This window comes from Haplochromis burtoni, unplaced genomic scaffold (assembly GCF_018398535.1).
Source record: "Haplochromis burtoni strain Fernald_Lab_line unplaced genomic scaffold, NCSU_Asbu1 Contig_243, whole genome shotgun sequence".
In the NCBI taxonomy this organism is placed as follows: domain Eukaryota; kingdom Metazoa; phylum Chordata; class Actinopteri; order Cichliformes; family Cichlidae; genus Haplochromis; species Haplochromis burtoni.
In genome coordinates this window covers 213290-235355 of record NW_024582604.1, presented here as the reverse complement: position 1 = coordinate 235355, position 22066 = coordinate 213290, and the positions used below count along the sequence as shown (strand labels likewise).

The window sequence follows — 22066 nt, the reverse complement described above, 5'->3', positions numbered from 1 at the left end:
CCCACTGTATCTAGTATATATATTCATCTGTGTCACTGATGCATCAGATCTGCTGAGAGACAGGGACTTAACTCAATAGAAGCTGTTATATAACTGTTAGCTGGCTTTAAGCTAGAAGGACTATCTTTAGTACACCAACAAGCAGAATACAGAAAGGCTAATGAATAAAAATATTACTAAATGTTTAATAAGTCCTGCCTAAAATGGAAACTTGGAAAGTCAGTATAAGAGTTCGAGTGTGGGCTTTAGAGCCCTTGAGTTGTTTTTTTTGCAGGCCATTTTCTTTTGACTCTTGATAGCAGGGTTTGATTTCTGGCAGAATCTAATGTTAGATGTAGATGACAACATAATGAAGACATATAAAAGCATTTGCAGGAGTTATGCATGTTTCTATTCTAGTTTCTAAAATGTACAATTACATGAGCAGGAAAACTCTGATGCACTGCTCTGGGTTTGTGTTTCTGTTACCTGGTAACAACAAATTTAGTTGACACCCAGTTGCTACTGATTATGATAAACATTAAAAATTCATAATAAAGACAACTAGAAATGTTATGTGGTGTACTAAATCTACGTTAGGCTACTATTTTCTCTTTCCCTGCAGGAACGAATGAACACTGTGTGGAGCTATATTATTTAAAATGGTCACTGTTTCATTTGTCTGTTGATCCAGTTTGTCGATTGATGATAAGGACAGTAGCCGGGTGCACAGAGTGTAAAGCAATAAGGTCACCAGCAACAAAACAGCAGAGCTGGGAGTGTTCCAGTGACGGTGAAAACTAGAAAAGACTGCCCTCTGCTGCTGAAAGCATGGCCTGTGTGATCAGGGTGTTACTTCTCCTGTCACCACTGTTCCCTCCTGCTCTGCCTTTGCGTCTCTTCAGTAGTATTAAAGCAAGAATAGCATAACATCTCAGCTTTTATTAAATTAAATGTGATGTTCACGGATTTAGACTTTTACGTTTGAGCTGCAGCTCCACTTGTTGCTATAGCTGTGTTAGACATGCAACCAAACCCATTTGGTCTGGGAAAGTTTATGAGTCCTTTATATATTATCAATATTAAAGTGAATCAATATTAACATTTTGATTCACTGGTCCTTCACTCCCCCCTCCCCTGCTGCCCTAGAATGCAGTATTATGTGCAACCAAGCTCCAGTGTGATACCTGCAGAGTGATTCATGGAATGGATTCCCATGCCACCGGAAGAAAATGGATCGCTGCTTTTAAAGGGACTGCTCCCACTGGTGTTACTGATGGTTTTGCTTTCCACACCAAAATGGCTTGAACTTTTCTGGGTGTCCATAGCTGGACTCATTCCAGTCTGGCCAAGAGTAGTGCTCATACTGGTCTGGAAGGGTGGCATACTGGACCCCATGGTCCCTCCAATCCCAGGTTGAGAAAAGCCTGATGGAGAGAAACAGCAAGGAGCTACATCACCAACAGGAAGCTGTCTGTTTGAATGTTGTATACTTTATATGCTCATACCACATGCAGCTTGGAGAGAAATTAAATACTGATGGTAACGTTATATCTAAACAAACCACAAGACTTGTAGAATAATGTCCTTTGACCAGAAGAGACCAAAGTGCAGAATGCTGACTCCCATGTTTGGCAAAAACCAAACCTGGCATATTAGCACAAATCCCTCATTCCAACTGTCAAGCACTGCCTTGGAAGGGTGATGATTTAGCCTTGTTTTACCTTTCAGTCACTGAGAAAGCTAAGAACGCCTCTCTATAAAAATGTTGCCTCACATTTGACTATAATTTACATGTTCAAGAGCTAAAATTAGGTAATGCAATAGGACAAGGATCCCAAGCACACTAGCAACAACACAACGGTGAAAAGGAAAAGAATTAAGGTGATGCAAATACCCAGTGGAAACCTCAACCTGACTGAAATAGTGAGGAAGGAACTTAAGAGAGCTGTGCATAAGCAAATCCCAGCAAAGCACAAAGAACTGAAGCGATGTTGTAAAGAAGAGTGTGAAAAAGATTCTCCCTCTTGGGGTGTACTTAGTTTTGTCAAATGCCTGCAAAAACTCCTATGAACACGTTCTCTGTCACATAATTAATAATTAATTAATTAATTAATTAAGTAATTAATTCAGTGTCTAAGCGGTTTGTCTGCTTGGAGATTAGCTGCCCACATCTCTTCAATAGGTTTGTAGGCTGCTGTGTTGCACTGACAGAGAGGTAGAAACTGTTTGTAGTGTGATGACTGTGTGTGTAAAGTAGGCATGTTTCAATTATTGAAAAAAAGACTTCAATTCTGAACTGAACAACTGCAGAGGTTTCTCGGATGAGAGGTGAAATGATAAAGCTTTCAACCCCAAGAACATTATCCCAGCTGTTGGAGCATGGTAGTGGCAGCATCATGTTCAGGGGCTGTTTTGTACCAGTGGCACAAGTACACAGAACAGAGTGGATGTAATTGTGAATGAGGCAGACTCACATAGAAGCCAGTGGTGAAATGGATGAAATGCATCCAATTATAATTCTGCCAAACGCCTTTACAGCTTTTGATTAGTACTAAAAGTGCCTGGTGACAGTAAAACTTACTAAGGCATATTTAAACAAATATTAGATATGCTATATGCAGGATTCTGACCATGTATGTGCAATTTTAACCCCATTTTTATTTCAAAACCCCCACAATAAAGTAAATACCAGAATCTGCACCAGATTCTTGAGTCTTTTTATTTTATTTAGATTCAAAGCAAGAAGAGACAAAATACAGTGACCTGCTACTTAGTTTGCAGTTAAAGGTATTCATGGCACAGAAGGTGAAAAAGTAAAATGGACCTAGAAATGAGTCAGGCTTGCTGCTGTCCTTTGTCTTGTTCAGGCTCCACTGATCTGTCATCCCACGCATAGGACCTGACCAAGAGACAGAGCCGGACAGACAGAGGCAAAGAAAATTGGCAAATGGAGAAAGGACAGTGGGGACCGAGAGTCAAAGAGAGAAGCAGAGTGGAAATGAACAGAGTGGAAAAAAGAAGAAGACGACGAGGAGCAGGAAGAAATAAAGCAGTGGGACAGAACATAAACAAACAAATGGGCAGAACAAATGTCAACCAATGCAAATAAAATCAGCATCTAACTCTACCTGCATTTTATTTTGGTGCATGGAGTAACAAAAACTGAATACAAAGATATATATGCAACAAAAAATTTACAAAAGCCTCAAACACCACACAGTAATGGTTTTTGACAGGATACTTTGAAAATGGATGTTTTTTTCCCTCACTGTTTCCTTTGTACATGATTCCTGTGCAATTGATGCATGATAATAAATTGCGTTGCATACTTACTTTATAATCCCCACACCAGAGAAGATTGGAAAATGCAAAGTATTTGCTCAGGAAAGTGGCTGCAGGTTAACCAACAGCTTTTCTTTCAAAGGAAAAACATTCCTCTTTGCATTTTAACAAGCAACAAATCCTGAATGAGGCACAGTAACCTCAATTTATGGTATAAATATGTAACTTTGGTACATAGGTCAACTGCTGAAGTCTTCTGTTAGCTTCAAACTTTTTAACAGCTACATTTTGAATTTAATTCACATATGGTAGAGCAGGTCATCTACTAATTGGTAGACTGATGGTTTGATCCCTGGCTGCTTCAGTCAGCATGCCAAATATCCTTGGGCAAGATATTAACCACAAAGTTGCTCTCTGCTGTGTCCATCGGAGTGTGAGGGTGTGTGGATGTTAGATAAAAAGCAGTTACATAAAAAAAGCACAGAAAAAAGTGTTTGTATGAATGGATGTGAAGGGGTGAATGATGCAATGTGATTAGTGAGAGCTTGTTTTGTCAATCACACGCCATTAGCCAATGAGCATACCCTGCATAAACCTCCTTTCTAACAATTTGAATGACCAGATTCTAGAAAATGCCGTGGATGACTGAGCCCAAAATGAATCACCAAAGTGTTTACAGAGGTTTTCTCCTGTGACTGTAGGCAGAGTGATAAAATTACTATCTACTACATGACTTTCAGTCCATTCACCCTCACCAGACAGGTAGTCAGAGCTGAAGGCAGGCTGTCCTGGTGGGTCTTGGCGTCCTCCTGATGACATCATTGATGACATCATCCCTGGACCTGAGGAAATAAAGAGCATTATCACTGTCATCCTCAGCTGAATATATAAGAATATAACGACTGTCTCTTTAGTTTTCTAGGTTTAGATTTGCAAAGCGTATCTGTATATGAAGAACCTTTGTTACAGCTTTATGTTTTTCATTACACTGAACAGGAGATATATTTATTTTTCTTTGTTTTACTTTTGCACTAGTTGTAGTTTCCCATTGTCCCTATCATAGAGAGCGCTCTGCTGGGTCCTTTTAGAGCGCTCCACATGGAGAGCGAGACAGTGCACCTCAGTCAGTCTGTATGTAGCGCTGCTCTGTCAGATGTCTGCCCATCAAACGGGTGCTGCTTCCCAAATCCTGCCTCCACATGCTGTGTATGTCTTTGTCCTATCATTTGACAGTGAAGCAAGCAGACAGAACACACTGCTGAAGGGACTATCACCATGGTTACGCAAGTAGAAGATGACAGCATCTGTGGTTCCCCTGGCAACACAACCTGTCAACAGACGTGTCTTAGAGGATCGATGCATGTTCCCAACAGCTGAGGCACACGCCAGGACTGAACTAACACACTCACAAGCACATATACAAGACAGAAACATCACCACTATTGCAAACACATGGGACACGAAGAGCTAGACTTTCTTAGCTCCTTTGAGTGCTGCAAAAGGAAAGAAGCTGAAAGGGTAATATAATCTGTTAAGTGAAATAAATGGAGGATTTGCATCCATTAATTCCCATTAGCAGCTGAAAATAAAACTAGCTTAACATAATAATTTTGTCATCTTATCAATGAAATACAAGCATTAACTAAATAATACAATATTTACTCTACCAGTGGCCATTACATCATTAACTCCAAGTCTGACTTGCACAGTTATTTTACTGACAATCACAAAACCATGTTGAACAAATAAAACCAGCTGTCACTTATAATTCTATATAAATATTACAAAATAAATCACTATATGGTTTCAATGAGATCTACTATGTGGTGAGATCTCATATAGGTATCAATATTATAGAGCTGGGCGATAGAACGATAACGATATGTATCGCGATATAACTTTTACTCGATAGAGAAATTAAGCTATCGCGATAGACCTCGCCGCTCTTGTCCTCAAAAAAAAAAAAAAAAGGTCAGCCAATCCAAATTAAGTAGCGCAGAGCCGAACCAATCACAGCCGCAGCGTCACGTCGCGTGACTTGTTACGTACAGCACAAGTGCCAAGCCGCACGTGTGTTTGTTTGGGAAGCAGCCAGCGTGACCAGGGTAATGGAGGAAATGAGTGTGCCGACTAGAAAAATCAACCGAGCGTGACCGAAGAGAAAACAGATGATGGTTCCACATTGTGAAGATTGTGCAACGAAGAGCCATAGATTCGTGTGGAAATACAATAAACTGGTGCATGCGTCACACTGTGCGCCACGTTATTGTTTCGGTGAAATGAATTTCTACAATACTGTTAATTCTACTCTCTGCAGTGTTTAAATGCTTACATATACACACAGTTACTGTCCGCTCCACACATACGACTCGGTTCTGCTTCTATGCCCCAGCTTTGTTTACTTTTTCCCACCGAGGCTTCTAGACTTCTGATTGGCCAACATTTCTGCACGGTTAGGAATCTAGCGCCACCTGCTGCTTTGGCATGTTCATAGCAGCGTTTTCCTTCATTTCTGCCTTTATGTGTGGACGGGATTATTTTTTTAAAACGAAAACGGAAAATCTCCGTTTTCAAAAATACCCGTGTACGTGTGGACGTAGCCTCAGTCTCTGACTGGAAGCGCTAATTCGTCATTCGGCTTTTGTCAGACTAAAGTAACTGTTAAAACTGTTTGAAAAGCTACAGCTATACAACAAGGAGAGATTGAGAATTTCCTTTTAGTTCTCAGTTTATTTGATATTGACAAAAGTTAGTCAGTTTTGTCTGTTCTTCTGTAAAACAAACTAAGATTTATTTTTAGAATTAATATTTTGTTTCTAAGTGGAATTGACAATTTAGTGCTGTTTCGTTTGTTCTATTTTGAAACTTAAACGCTTTAGCGGCTGCCTTTTGTGTAGTTTGCTATCCTTTATTTATCTGAAAAAGTCTCATGTTCCTTAAGTACATCTACCCTGTTGAACTTATTATGGGAAATAAATATTTAAATAAAAACAAGCTGCTGATTATTTCACATTTTACTTGTGAGCAACGGCACATTTAAATCTTACAAATATAGTTATTTGGCTGATATCGTGATAGATATCGTTATCGCCTGAAATGAAAAAAACATATCGTGATATGAAAAAATCTCATATCGCCCAGCTCTAAATGATAGTTACATGAGATTCATTTACAAAGATCTGCCAAAGGGGAGAGGATGAACTGAGGGGCTGCACTAAGAACCCAGAATAAGATAAGTATTATTAGGAACATGCAAAGGTACTTGAGTGCAATCCAAAATGAAAATAGCTGAAGCTGAGAGAAGCTGAAATAAAATGAACTGTGATCTTTGCTTCTTGCACAAACAGCACCAATTCTAATATGTATCTGTCCGTGGTCCTGAAATACACATAAAAACTGGCACTGCAGCTGAAAACCAAAACTGACTGAAGCTGCACGTCACAAATGGCTGCTTTGTGCCGAAAGTAAAACATATTGTTGCTTTGTATACCTGAATGCACATGCATTGGTTTTGACTGAAAAGCTGTTTTTTGTTTTCAGATGTACTGAGGGGAAAACAGGGACACATACTTTTGGCTCCGGCCCAGTAGCACTGTAATGGTGGATACTGTGAATAATTAACAAGTGTGCATTAAAGGGAAGCTTTGGTCCACTGGATGAGTGTGTCTCTGAGAGCCAGTGTTCCTTTGTGTCTGCAACCATTTTTGGAGTATAGAGCAGCACACACAGAAACACACACAGAAGCACTAACTGCAGAGTCATTCTAGACACAACGTCACAGCTTTTTTTTTCTTTTTCTGTCTGGGTTCCCTTTGAGTAGATTTCTCTTCAGCTGCCAGTCTCCCATATTTTTTCCCCCCCGATTACTATCACACTTTTACTTACTTTTGTATTTGTGTTATTACGAAGTTACTTAATGTGAATCGCTTTAAAGAGAAAGATGGACCTATTAGATGATCCACATCTCAGTGATAATTTGGAACCAAATCTGCCATGTTCACCGCTTAGAAAACAAAGCTACATTTCCAACAAAGGAACTTCCTTAAACTTTCTATGAACCTATGCTTTGTCACTGCATGAACCAGCTGATCCGAGCAGAGTTGGGAAAACTGCCCATGAGAAAAGGAGCAGGAAGCCAAGGAAACAAAAGACTTCTGTACAACTGGAAGTCCAGAAGAGCCACCTTCTGCTGGCCATTAGAAAAATTGCAGCTTTAAGGCGCTTCTGCATTGTTCATCCATCTTTTATATACAGACTATGTTAACAAGTTTAGTTGCTGTTAAGCTTTCCTCAGAATCACTGATAAAAAAATACATACCAAATCAATGAAAGGTAACTTTATTTGTTTTTCTTTCCTTTTTCATACAGTATAAGATGCACATGCACATGTTTACAGTACATCGATAGAAAAAAAATTGAAGCACTTGTCACCGAGAAGCTATGAGTGTTACATAGATATAAGGTGCATGCAGCCGATAGACTTATGTGAGTAAATGATAAATATGTTTTATTGTTTTATGTCTGAAAAGTTTCACTGTTCTTCCCTCCTCTTGTATCCCTTATTTCTAAGACACAGACACACAGACACACACACACACACGCACAGCAGCAGCAGCATGTGCGTGCAAGCACAGTCAGAGGCCAGACAGCCCTCTGAGGATAGCAGCCAGTATCAAGCCTCAAGGTCAAACACCTCCTTTTTTTCAAACATTATTTTTATGTCATTTCTGCATCACTGGACTGGAAGCCCTTTAAAAATTTCTACCAGCAGAAACAAGCCAAAAACATAGCAGCAGGGAACCACCACTAAAATAGCCCTCACTGCATAGTTTGAAGGAATCCAGTTTGATGGGCTTCCCACTGTGCTGTACATAGGCTTATTGCACCACAGTGTCTGGCACTTTTGCGCCTCTTATTTAAACTTTAGCTGTTATGGAGGGAAGGAAATCGCTTTAAAAGCCAGGTTAAAGTCACAGTCCAACTGATAAAAACTGCACTACTCTGGAACATATGCAAATCAGATGGCATATACCAATATAACAGACAGATGACATACATATTCATGTGAGATTGATATAACAGGTGAGGCTACCCATACGGAAAAGAAATAGTAAAAACTTATATGTGATTACTCATGAAAGTGACCACTTTCATGAGTAAATCATATAAGGCTTACATGATTTACTCATGAAAGTGGCCACTTTCGCATTACTTTCATACATTGTTTTAGTAAGTATCCAAAACATACAAGTTTCATTATATAATTTTTCAAGGGATCTTATATCTGTTTTCACACTTATATGCTTTTCATACAAGTTTCACACAAGACAGATACAAACTTTATAAGATTTACATATATCTTTTCCATATGGGTAAGATTCAAGACTTTTATACAAAAACAACCTCTCAAAATAATTGTACTGCAGTGTAAATGAGACAGTTAGTATGATAATGACTTTAGATGACAGTCAGCAATATCACACTTTCTGTGCTTGATTTGTAATAAAGCATTTGTTACAGCTCAGTTGCAATGCTTTTAGATCAGCTGGATTAGGAGATCTCAATGCCAGTTCACGTCAGCTTTCTTTTGACTTTCATTTAAGCTGTCTAGGTCTGCCTAAAGGTGCAGTGCATCTGCATACCACATTGCAACCCAAATTTCCAGTTCTTTAAAAGGATTAACATTCTTCAGGTCCTATAAAAGCACAGATGTGAACATCTCTGGAATACCACTTTAAGGTTGTTGAGAAGGAAGCCACAACTCAAACATTTCTTCTGCAATGTCATAGTGCATATAGTGCTGCCTGCTGTGGAGTGCCTCTGGGGTAGTTTGGGCTTTGTTAAGTGCACTTTTTCCCATCTTGGACCGTATCTTACAGGGGTGAAGGTAACCATCCACCAATACTGAACTGAGATGCACTTCCGCTCTATTCAAGAGTAATGATTCCAAATAATTGCATCCAGGCTGAGGGCAATCCTGCTGCTGTATTTATAGACATCTCACGGGTCAGTTTAGGAAGTTTAGTATGAAAGTAGTCCTGAACAAGAATCACTCAGAGATCACTAACCTCCACCAAAGCAGATCACTCTCTGAACAGTATTTACTGGATAGTAATTATTTAAGAGAAAATTAATGCATTTTGTTAATTGATTGTGTTTTCTTTGTTCTTTTTAAATGTACTTTAAAAAGTTTATAGTGAATTAGGAATAACTCGTTTAGGGCCAACTTAAAGGAAAGGCAAAAATGTAAACGTGAGGTCAGAGGTCAAATGTTTGAAGACAAACTATATACATGTGATATTTAGAATCCTTATATACGAGTACAGTATAATTTTAAATGTTGTCGATACAAGGAAATGGTGTGTTAGTCTTGAAAAAGCTGTTGTCTAATTTTCCTCCTGATTGTGAGTTCTCTGCTGCATTTGTCTCTCTCACTGGTTGGTACTCCTGCCACCTCTGTGCACTGCTTTGTGTTTTACTTTATTTGTAGGTTCAAAAGATCATTTGATATTACTGCCAGCTTCAACACCTGAGTGTTCCCTGACCTGTGACATAAAATGAAAAGATATGATTAGTCTTGAGCAAACTCTTAATCTGACTCATTTTTCAAATTTGTTTTGAAATGCAGTGAAATGCTTTCAAAGGGGCCCGCCTATTATAGAAGGGAGCTTAGAACTAGGTGAGATGTGCAAATCACAGGAGAGTACAGCTGGGACAGTATTTTACCCCCAAAATTGAGAGATCTTTTACCATCATCTTCCCGATGTTATCATGCTGTCTTTGGCCTGTTTCTGCTACCTGCCACTAGTTTGTGGAGCTAATATTGGCACGCATATGCTGCTAATATTCGTTCCATACCAAGGACGGAAGAAGTTAGAGTCAAACTGCTGCAGCACATTCTCAATCACAGCTGTCACTATGTCTGGAGAGACACAAGCACTTAAGAGTCGAGTTTAAAGTTTAAAGGGGCGGACAAGAAAGCCAAGAAGGCAATGGATAGCAGTGGGATGTAAAAGAGAGGAGAGAGAAATGGTAATGGAGGCAGTGAGCTATTAGAGGTTGTAAAGCACAAACATTTTTAAACTGAAGGATCAATTGTAATTTAATTATAAATGTATTATTGTTTGTTATTGTTTAGTGTTGATGTGAATAAATATAAATAAACATGATGATGAAGATAAGCGACAGCTTGCCTGCCCAAGTTGAAAAGACAGGTTAGATTTATTGTAATGGCAGGTGTTTCCTTCTGTAAAGATGGCAAAAGCCTTCTAAAAGCACTGAGTGGTAGTGATTTTACAGGATGACATGAACTAGCATTACATTTCCTTAAATTCATATTCTCTGGCTAGTGTTTATCTGCTGTGTGTACATGTTTAAGTCAAATAAAGCAGCATGCCTGAGGATGTATGGTGCATGAAGGACTAAGTTTCATTATATAAGTTTTATTATATAAGTCACAAACCTTTAAAGAATTGCAAACAGCTTTATTTTGAAATAAGACACTGGACTTCGTTTTTGGCAAGAACTGCACAAAACAAATGTGCTAAGGACCCTTTTGACTGCATGCCCTGTGTGTTGGTCTGCTGAACCTCAAGCAAGGTAAACGGAGCGAAGGACAGAGGCTGGGAAAGAATGCCCTCAGGGGAACTTCATTAAATAACCTCTGTAATGAATTAAAAGATGAACTAGTGGTTGAGATTTGCCTGCTTCCCTAGACTCTCTTATACCTTTGTGTTCATGATCACATGCGGGCACATCAGGAGACGCAAAACGCCAATTCCCAGAGTTCGTTGTTTCGGGCAGAAGCACTGCTGATGCGGCCAAAATACACGAGGAGGTGAGAAGTGATTCTGCAGCTCAGACCCTCTCATCAAACCCCCGCTGAACACCACCATAGATTAGCGGCCGGTGAGTGCTTATAATGCATAAGAAGGGTCACATGGGACATCAACTCCTCTCCCATGTGGCCAAAATGTTGCACCTTTACTTTAATGATTGCCTGGTGCAAAAATGTAATGTTTCCATGGTCAGTGCCCTGGAGGGTCAACACCTGACATCACTCATAAGACCAATTCTGTCACTCTCTCCCTTTCGGGTAATCACATGGAGCAGAATAGTTTCTACATGTTCAAAGCACCTCTCATTCTGGATCACCCCGGCTATGTTTACACAACCCCTGCATTGATTGGAACAAACACTGGATATCCAGCTGGGAACCAGCATCTCTGGCTGGTCCGAGACTGCAGACAGCTGCAACGGTTCCTGGGATTCGCTAATTTTTACCATCGCTTCATCAGGGATTTCAGTCTTGTCTTGCCTCTGACCCAACTAACCTCTCCCAAAGTTCCCTTTCAGTGGTGTCACCCAGTCAAAGCTGCATTCAAACTTCTTAAAAAAAGTTTTGTTCCAGTCTCTCTCTTGCAGAACAGAACGACAACGTCCTCACCTTGGAGGTGTTGAGACCTTGGCTCGAGTCATAGTCTGGATGGATCACAAGAATCTAGCCTACCTACAGACAGCTGAACAGCTTAATGCCTGACAAGCCAGGTGGGCCCTGTTTTTTACCCATTTCCACTTTTCCATAACTTACAGACACAGTTCACACAACATCAAGCATGATGCTCTGTCACAGCAATACTCCGGTAACGGCCTGCCTAGCCGGCTCTTCATTTCTGCTTCCGTATATGCCACTGGGCACACATAACTAAATTTACATGGCATCCTGGCATCCATTAGACCTTCACCTTCCTATAGCATCTCTTTTGGTGGCCTACACTGATAAAGGATGCTAGAGAATACTTCTCTTCCTGTTCTATCTGTGCACAGAATAAGTCTTCCAGCTTTCCTCCTGCAGGTCTGCTCAGGCACTTTCCAACTCCTGGACAACCCTGGTCCCACATCACTCTCAACTGTGTGACTGGTCTGAGCCCTTCCAGTTGAAACACAGTAACACTCACCATAGTAAATCGCTTTTCAAAAGATGCACACTTTGGCGCCCAACCCAAACCTTCCACAGCACTGGACATGGTTCAGCTCCTCACAGACCGCATTTTCTGCCTCCATGTGATCCTTCTTGACATTGTCTCCGATCGCGGGCCCCAGGTCTGGAAAGAGATCTGTTCAGCAATTGGCATGAAGGTCAGTTTGTCATCTGGATTTCATCCCCAGACCAATGGTCAAGCTGAACAAAACAATCAGGAGCTGGAATCTGCACTCCATGCATCGTCTCCACCAATAACCGCGTGGACCATGCAGCTTGCCTGGGTGGAATACACTCATAATTGCATGACCTCTTCAGCAACTGGCCTGTTCCCTTTCGAGGCCTCTTTGGGCCACCAATCCCTGCTCTTTCCAGGAATAGAAGGTGAGCACTCTGCCCCATCTGTTTAGCATCATTTGTGCAGGTGACGCCGTATCTGGAAGACCACGCAAGCAACCTTCCTCCAGAAGGAATCAGACTCCTATACTCCTAGGCAGAAGGTCTGGCTCCTGACTAGGGCCCTATTCAAGCAGAATCTAAGAAACTGTCCACAAATTTTAGTGGTTCCATATGAAATTGAGGCCAGATTGAGGTTAACCCCATCTCTGCTTGCGTGAAGTCTTTGCCCAACATACACATCGACAATGCTTTCCATGTTTCCGAGCTAAAACCATATCTCTCCAGTCTTCAGTGTAAGGAACTGTAATGGGACAAGGAGGGGGTCCTCCCTGGCTCGTTAGCTTGTTTGTTGTCTTCTCTTTTCTTTTCTCTCTCTCTCTCTCTTTTTCTCTCTTCCCTCCTTCGCCTTGCTCTTTGTTTATTTTGTTCTCCCCACCTGGGTGGTACTCACTGCGGGTTCCTCACTGTTCCTCTCCCTGGATCCCTGGAGTCCCGTTCCTTACCAGCACCATTGTATATAGCAGTTTGTAATTGCACTGTAAATAAGCACACCTAACTGTGACAACCTTGAGACCCGCATTTAAGTCCTCACTGGCAAACATGATACCTTGTGCCTATGGTGCTCAAGTTAGTGACTATTTTGTTGGTTTTAGCTTTTCATGGGTTGACCAATATTAATATCTAGAATATCACTCCTTGCACCACAGCGCTTTAAGATTACTAAGTTTTGAAATCTTCTTGGCTATGTTTTACTGCTGTCAGAGAGAAAGTTTAGCAGTACAAAGAAGAAGGGGCAACAGATGACAGAAACCAAGCAGATGGTGCCGGGGAAAATGGGAGATGTGTTGAATTAACTGTTGTTAATATAAAAAGATACGCACAGACAAATTAACCAGAAATCACATGAATGACACAGAGCAAAAGAACGGTCTAACAGAAGTTCTACTTTCCTCTGTAGAACTCACACTCTAGGTGCTCTGTAATAATAGATGAAGCCCATAGTTAATAATGAGCATAATCAATTTAAAAAAACCTAACAGGATTAAAACTTTGGGAGGAGTAAGTCCACTGTCCTATTAAAGCTGTGGCGGTGGTCTCAAATTTCCTTAGCGAGAACAGAAAGCAAACCTAGAATTTGTGGTCCATTAGTCAATAAATAAATACAATAAAATGTTTGGCTGTTGAAGCTTTACTAATCTAACAACAAGCTAAATATCCACTTTGGAGATGCAGTTAAAAAAAATGCATTATAATGTGTGCATTTATTGCCCTGAAAGTTTTTACACATTTTTTATTTTAATGTTTTTTGACTCTGCCATAGTAGCTTTGAATGATTGATGGTTCAAAGTAATCCTTATTATTTCGGGGCGATCGTGACTCAAGAGTTGGGAGTTCGCCTTGTAATCGGAAGGTTGCCGGTTCGAGTCCCGGCTTGGACAGTCTCTGTCGTTGTGTCCTTGGGCAAGACACTTCACCCGTTGCCTACTGGTGGTGGTCAGAGGGCCCGGTGGCGCCAGTGTCCGGCAGCCTCGCCTCTGTCAGTGCGCCCCAGGGTGGCTGTGGCTACAATGTAGCTGCCATCACCAGTGTGTGAATGTGTGTGTGTGAATGGGTGGATGACTGGATATTTAAAGCGCTTTGGGGTCCTTAGGGACTAGTAAAGCACTATATAAATACAGGCCAATTATGTTAGGCCCTAGTGCAGCCTCTCAGTTCAACCTCAGTCTGAAACAAGTTGTTTTAACTCCCCAACTCCACTAGCTAAGACAGAGGTTCTCGAAGTGTGGGGCCCACACACACACAAAAAAGAACGCTTGGACACTGCTAGCATAATGGACAGATTTTTGACGGGGCTCCTACAAAAAGGCAAAGCAGGAGATGAAGCATCGCCAAAATGTTTCCAAACCAACCTCATTCTAAGCCAAACACAAGAAAATATGGTGAAGCATATCTTCCCTTTGGCTTCACCTGCACAAGTGCTGAGGTAGGTCTCTGTGATAGAATTAGTTCTCCCTGCGTCAGGGGCACGCGCTGGGCTCTTCAAATCACGGACAAACAGTATCCCACATTTTTTATTTTTAGTTCACAAACACTTGTTGTAATGACTAACTACTCCTGACATTTTGGAGATGTTCTTTATACAGTAAAGTAAAAACTGAAGATATTAAGATTAACAGTATTTTGTAAATGGTAAATGGCCTGTATTTATATAGCGCTTTACTAGTCCCTAAGGACCCCAAAGCGCTTTAAATATCCAGTCATCCACCCATTCACACACACATTCACACACTGGTGATGGCAAGCTACATTGTAGCCACAGCCACCCTGGGGCGCACTGACAGAGGCGAGGCTGCCGGACACTGGCGCCACCGGGCCCTCTGACCACCACCAGTAGGCAACGGGTGAAGTGTCTTGCCCAAGGACACAACGACCGAGACTGTCCAAGCCGGGGCTCGAACCGGCAACCTTCCGATTACAAGGCGAACTCCCAACTCTTGAGCCACATCGCCATATGTCTCTATCTGTAATTGTAGAAATTCATCTCATGTAAACAATAACGTGGCGCACAGCGTGACGTGAAAAAGGCACAATCCTTTACGTTGCGTGACGAACTTGTATTCCTCGCCACACGTAAAGCAAAAATGGAGTTTTAAAAAAATCGCGTTTTCGTTCATTCGAAACGCTGTTTACTGGTGGACGAAAGGTCAACGCATAGGAATCAGCTATTCATCCATCCATCCATCCATCCATCCATCTTCATCCGCTTTATCCGAGCCGGGTCGCGGGGGCAGCAGCCTAAGCAAAGAGGCCCAGACCTCCCTCTCCCCAGCCACCTCCTCCAGCTTATCCGGGGGAATACCAAGGCGTTCCCAGGCCAGCCGAGAGATATAATCTCTCAGCTCCTGCTCGGGGCCTCCTCCCGGTGGGACATGCCTGGAACACCTCACCCAGGAGCGCCCAGGGGGCATCCTTGTCAGATGCCCGAACCACCTCAGCTGGCTCCTTTCGATGTGGAGCAGCAGCTGCTCTACTCTGAGCCCCTCCCGGATGGCCGAACTTCTCACCCTATCTCTAAGGGAGAGGCCAGCCACCCTTCGGAGGAAGCTCATTTCTGCCGCTTGTATCCGCGATCTCGTTCTTTCGGTCACTACCCACAGCTCGTGGCCATAGGTGAGGGTAGGGACATAGATCGACCGGTAAATTGAGAGCTTCGCTTTTACACTCAGCTCCCTCTTCACCACGACGGACCGGTGCAGCGTCTGCATTACTGCAGCTGCAGCCCCAATCCGTCTGTCGATCTCCGGCTCCCTTCTCCCATCACTCGCGAACAAGACCCCGAGATACTTGAACTCCTCCACTTGGGGCAGGAACTCATCCCCGACCCGGAGTGGGCACTCCACCCTTTTCCGGCTGAGAACCATGGCCTCAGATTTGGAGGTGCTGATCCTCATTCCCGCTGCTTCACACTCGGCTGCGAACCGTTCCAGTGCGAGCTGGAGGCCTCACCCGATGAAGCCAACAGAACCACATCATCCGCAAAAATCAGAGATGAGATTCTGAGGCCACCAAAGCAAAGCCCTCCGCCACTTGGCTGCGCCTAGAAATCCTGTCCATAAAAATTATGAACAGAACCGGAGACAAAGGGCAGCCCTGGCGAGCCCATCACCCACCGGGAACGAGTCCGACTTATTGCCGGCAATGCGAACCAAGCTCTTGCAACGGTTGTATAGGGATCGAATGGCCCATAGCAATGGGCCAGACACCCCATACTCCCGCAACACCTCTCACAGGTGTCAGCTACGTAGAATCAGCTACGTTTTCAAAAATACCATGTAGGTGTGGACGTAGCATAAAAGAATTAGTAGTTTATTTTATTGCTACGTGTAATTTATTGCAGTTTACTTTTATTTGTTCAATTGTTTACTAAATGTTTGAGGTGTGAAATAAACCTCAATGGAGTTTGAAAACAAAATATGTGTGTGCGTGGTTAGGTGGGGAGGTGGTGTTTGGGAACCACTGAGCTAAGATAAGCTACTGTAAGCTTCTTCTGACTGGTTGGGGCTTCTGTGCTCACATCTGGCAATGTGTGCCTTGGAGCAGGGGCGGATCTAGAGAAATTTTCTTAGGGTGGCATGAGGGTGGCAGAGAAATCAAATAGGGTGGCAAAATCAAAGCCTTTTTTTTTTCAAACACATATGCAGGTGGTGACATATGGTTAAAGTGATTCAAATGCAGTAAGTATACATGCTTTTCATATAAATATAGTATATAACTTAATTATTTTCTGTAGCCCACATAATTAAACATGTTAGTTTCACATAAAGTCCACATAAAACAACTGAATTTTGATCCTATGTACTGCATAGCCTGTATAATAAATAAATATGTAGCCCAATAAGTATAAAATCCAGAAAGCTACACAACATGGGGCGGTGTTGTTCAAAATGTGCTCTGGCACAATCATAGGCATGGCTTGCTGCTGAAAACAAGAAAAAAGCCGGTCCTGCTATGGGCTGAACCATTTGTTAATGGTGGAGGGGGGTAACACTATGCAATAAATTCATTTGTAGAATTTATATTCACTGTTAACTGTAACTGCACTCAAAGTGTTAATGGTATCTTATTTTAACCCTTTAAGACCTACTATAGAACCAAGTCCGCCAGAGCTTATATTATATTTTTACATGCTGTAGTGCCGTTTTTGGGAGCTATACATCAATACAACCATTATAGCCCAAATGTTAATAATATGTATGCATTAAGTGCATAGTAATTACATAAATTGCAAAAAAGTGCAATAAACTACAAAAACATTGAAAATCGTTTTGTTTTTTTTAACATATATTTCTGGTTAGAGAAATTTAAGAGGCTTATCCCTCAAAACTGTAAATACAAAAAAGTTGCACAAAATAGTTTCATGCTCAGCTAGGCTCTGAGAGGGGTACAAGATGACAACTTTGGAATTCTACCAGAAACAGTCGATCATATTTGTTGTCAAAGCTGAATGAACTCGCTAAATTAGCGTTTTTAGCTAACAGCTACAATAAGCATAAAAGTTACTGTACGGCTATCATTTGTTAACATGACGCTTGTTCTTATACATGTAATACATTTATTACCAACCTGAGAGTTTATCCGCTGGTCATTCGACATGACGAATGACTTCTGAAGTCTTAATTCAGCTCAAGACGCTGTAGATTCCCGTCAGTAACACTTTCGGTCCGCTAGTAAAACGTAGTTCTATTAATCTGCGCTGATTCCTTGAACCGGAACCGGATGTAAGTCCCAAAAAACTGAATTTTGGAACTGAAACCGAATGGTGAGAACTGAATCTGAAATTATTTTATTTCTATTATTAAGTTTGCTTGTTATTCATGTTTTGGTTGATTAACAGTCACCAAAGTTTTGGTGATAAATAAAGTGTATATATTGCTTTAGATCTCACTATGCCCCCATGTGTCAGAATATACCTTGTGGAGTACAATTGAATTATTTTAATTTAGAGATGACTTTTTCTCTTTTATTCATATTTTTTTTTTAATAATTCTTAATAGTATTACTATTATTATTATTATTATTAACAGAGATCAAAGTTTGCAGTAAAAACCATCTGAGTTTGAAAACTGCTCTGTCTGTGTTGGTGGCTTTAGGATGTCACATTTGCTCAGCTGTCAGTCAATCAGCCATTTCCAGAAGTGCTGTAAAAGCTTCGCTTATGTCATATTCACTTCAACAGATAAGCTGAACTCAGCACACACACATCCCTATTATTGATAGTGACAGCCAAGGTGTGTGCGATGACCTCACTGCTGCCTTTGCTCCTCCACTGTACTGCAGTTGCATATGACCTCAAGGTCCCGTAGCACAACACACATACACATACAAATGCATGCACTCAGGAATGCAAAACGCCTCAAATGCAAACGCACACTCTCACTGGGTGTTTTCTTTTTACACGGGCACACACAAACACACACAATATTCCAAGAAGGTCACTCCTCTCTCCCTCCCCTGTACTGTGATACCACACATACAGTAAAAGCATACTCCTGCAGGGGTGTGTTAGTATGCCTCAACAAACACAGCCACATCCCAGCTTGATAAAAACATGAGTTGACTGCAGTAGCTTCCTATCCATTGTGTTACACCATGAGCCCACAGTAAGGTAAACTTCACTCTGCTGTTAAAGTCACTATACACATTCAGTCCAGTTTAATCCCAAATTGGGCCAGAAAACTAAAATTACAATTAATAAATCATTTCAATAAAACACCTCCAAATTGTTCCCCTTTCATTCAGTGTAAAGACATTTAACTACCAAAGAAATAAAAAAAAAGCAACACTACAAAGAAATTTTACTTCCACAGAAAAAAAGACTAAAAAATTACAGAGAAGACATTGGCAGCTCATTACTCAGAGTTTGTAATGTTTTTCTATAAAGTGGTTTTAGATATTTGTGCTTACAAACGATGAAACATACACAATTAGTACAATAACTCTGACAAGATCAGGCCTAAAAGATACATAATAAAGTGTTTTTAATCTCTTGTTATTGTTAAAAGAATATACAGGTTTTAATTTAAAAAATCACCTTACTTTAAATGCAACATCAGACAAACAACACATGATATATTACATCATGTTTTTATTTACTGAACAAAATGTAGAAGCGGTGTGTAAACTAAGTGTACCCCATTATTCAATAGCTTATTGATCCTCAAGCGAGGATGTTTCTGTATGACTTTTGGTCTCATCACTGTGAAAGTATTTTGTACTTACAGTGGGCTTATGTTGCAGCACAGTGGAGAGGATGCTACTGTAGGTCAGAACATGAAGTAAGGATTATTTTGAACCATGATTCATGCAAAGCTACTTTAGCTTACAGTGCGCATGTTGCAGAAGGTCCAGATGACTTCTTTTTACTGTATAACTCCTGATGCGTCAAACCTTAGACTTGAAAGAGTATATATATGTTTAAATCTAGATTTAAAAAAAGCTGAGAGTACTCCACACTGGGTCATGACTATGCACTGGTAAATTATCATGTGCCTGGTTGAGAGGAGATGACAAGAAATTGGTGTTAAGGCATCATTAATTAAATAATTTAATATAATAATTATTATTATATTAATTTAATAGAATAATTATTTATTTAATTATTTATTATATATGATATTTATTTGTTTGAACTAAACTTAATACTCTGTTTTTCTTTCTTGAATTAGAATTCTGATTGTACTGGTCTTGATCTTTCCGCTGCTATGTGTAAAGTGAGATAAGGCCAATCATGTTCAGTCCGCTCTAAAGCAGTAAAGTAGGTGCTGTTTTAGTAAAATGAGGTGTGAGGATGAAAACGAGGCAGATCTAAAACATGCTGTCCTCAGTGACATTGAGGACACATGAGCACCTGGCTTCATATTCAGCTCATATTACAAAAAGGTGTATTAAAGGCCTTCATCCCAGCTGAGCACAGCAAAAGGAAGAGTAAACACCTGCTACTACTGAATAACAGAAATTGGAGGACATGGAAAAAACAATGCAGTTAAAAAAGCAGAGAAAACAGAAGCTGAAGAGAAACTCCCCTGTCTGAGACATTGATTGATATTGTGTCTGACGTGTCTTCACCATCCACCTAGAGATGTCAATTGTCAGGCGTTGTGTGGAGGCGAGGAAGAAGGAACCCAAACGCAGGACTGGCAGGTAGGTGAAGGTTTATTATAGGGAGTGGGTGAACGGACACTGACTGGCTAGACAACTGAACGGCTGACTGAACTGAGGGAACACACGGGAAGGACAACGTAACATCAGACGTACATCAATGACACGACAAAGAACTGGTGAAACAGAGGAACTAAATACACAGGTTGAATGATGACAGTGATTGGAAACAGGCGAGTACAGGGCTGAACATAATCTGACTAATGACACGGGGGACAAGCTGACACGGGGAAAAGACAGGAAGTGAGAACATTAATGTGGCGAACTAAACTGAACATGAACAAACTGAAATCACTGGGTTAACGACCCAGGAACCCTGACATCAATGTGCCAGTCTAACAAGTCATTATGTAAAAATGATTCACCAAGTTCCTCTTAATATAGAATGTATTTGAACTGCAGTCAAGTTGTGTTATTCTCTTAATGTTGACCATGTTAAAGCAGCATTTTATCCTGTATAACATTAAGGCAGCTGTTAGAGTTCATTTTTGTCCATTTGACAGATTGTATATTGGCTCTTTCCTCTTTCCTCTTCTCCTATCAAATAAGCGCTCCTCCAAACTGGAAGAAGTGCTGATTTAAATCCTCCTGGAGAAAAAACTCCTAACTTTGAAATCTTCTACTTTTTGGAAATGTAATGCAATGTATTTTCTGGTATACCACTCAAATTACTGACTGGCCTGGCTACTACTGACGATCCAGAATCAGATTTTTTGCCATGTAGGTTTTTAGTCTGATCAACCAAAAAACAACCAAAGTCACTGTAATCAGTGCAGACAGTTGTTTTTATTCAGTTGTAAAAATTATTCTTAATGAACAGGTCAAAGAGTACAGCTTTCAATGTCCTTTATGAATTATGTTACCGAGTTGCTTTAAGAAAGTAGTCTTTGAATTGTAATTCCAGAGAACTACTACTCTAAATACAAGATTAATTGTGTTTACTATTAAATTGTTTTACTATTGAAACTAGGGCTGGGCGATATGGCCTAAAATCCATATTGCGGTATAATTTGAAGCATGTGGGGTAATGATATATATCGCGATCTATTCTTTTCTTCTGCATAATGTATTTTCTGCACTGTAAGGCACACTTAAAATCCTTTAATTTTCTCAAAAATCAACAGTGCGCCTAATGTATGAATTCTGGTTGTGCTTACTGACCTCGAACTAATTATATGTGGTACACGGCGCTCAAAAATCTGTCAAAAATGTTTTAGTACGACTTTGGTAAGCTATGAAGCCGCACCGCTTGATGGATTGTTGGAGCATTACAGCTACCATAGTCAGGAGCCTCGCAGAGTAATCTGGGTCCAAAACTTATAGGTTCCAAAGTCAAACAAACACTGCAGCATCACTGAGAGTTAAAAACTGTCTAAATTCTTTCATCTTTAATAACATGATCAGAGTTGCTGCTTTACAAGGTGTAACAATTAAGTTTAACATCCAGGAATCCATGAAAACAGAATTTATTAAATTTAATGGAGTTAGAAGCTAGCAGGAAGTTAGCAGGAAGTTAGCAGGAAGTTAGCAGGAAGTTAGCTCGCTAGTTTCCACCTAAGCATGATATAGCATGTATTGACTGAAAAATTCTAAGTACAGCTCTGCTGTCACTTCCAACACAAATGAAGACAGAAAATAAACAGCAGTGACGTTTGTAGGGTTACTGAAGTTGGGCTAGCTGGTATATAATGATGTGCTACGTGA

General features: G+C 40.7%; 1 protein-coding gene across 5 annotated transcripts in view; it reads right to left on the bottom strand.

Moving 5' to 3' along the window:
* Positions 1 to 22066, bottom strand: part of map4l (microtubule associated protein 4 like) — a 133095-nt gene that overhangs the window by 84481 nt on the left and 26548 nt on the right. For 4 of the 5 annotated variants that reach the window (XM_042227104.1, XM_042227106.1, XM_042227107.1 and 1 more), the window contains exons 3-5: positions 4020 to 4106; positions 2807 to 2881; positions 1167 to 1406 (exon numbers count right to left, since the gene is read on the bottom strand). In XM_042227104.1, the coding sequence (XP_042083038.1) occupies positions 1167 to 1406; positions 2807 to 2881; positions 4020 to 4106 (402 nt within the window). The remainder of the gene's footprint in view (positions 1 to 1166; positions 1407 to 2806; positions 2882 to 4019; positions 4107 to 22066) is intronic. The other variant, XM_042227105.1, reaches the window with a different exon arrangement.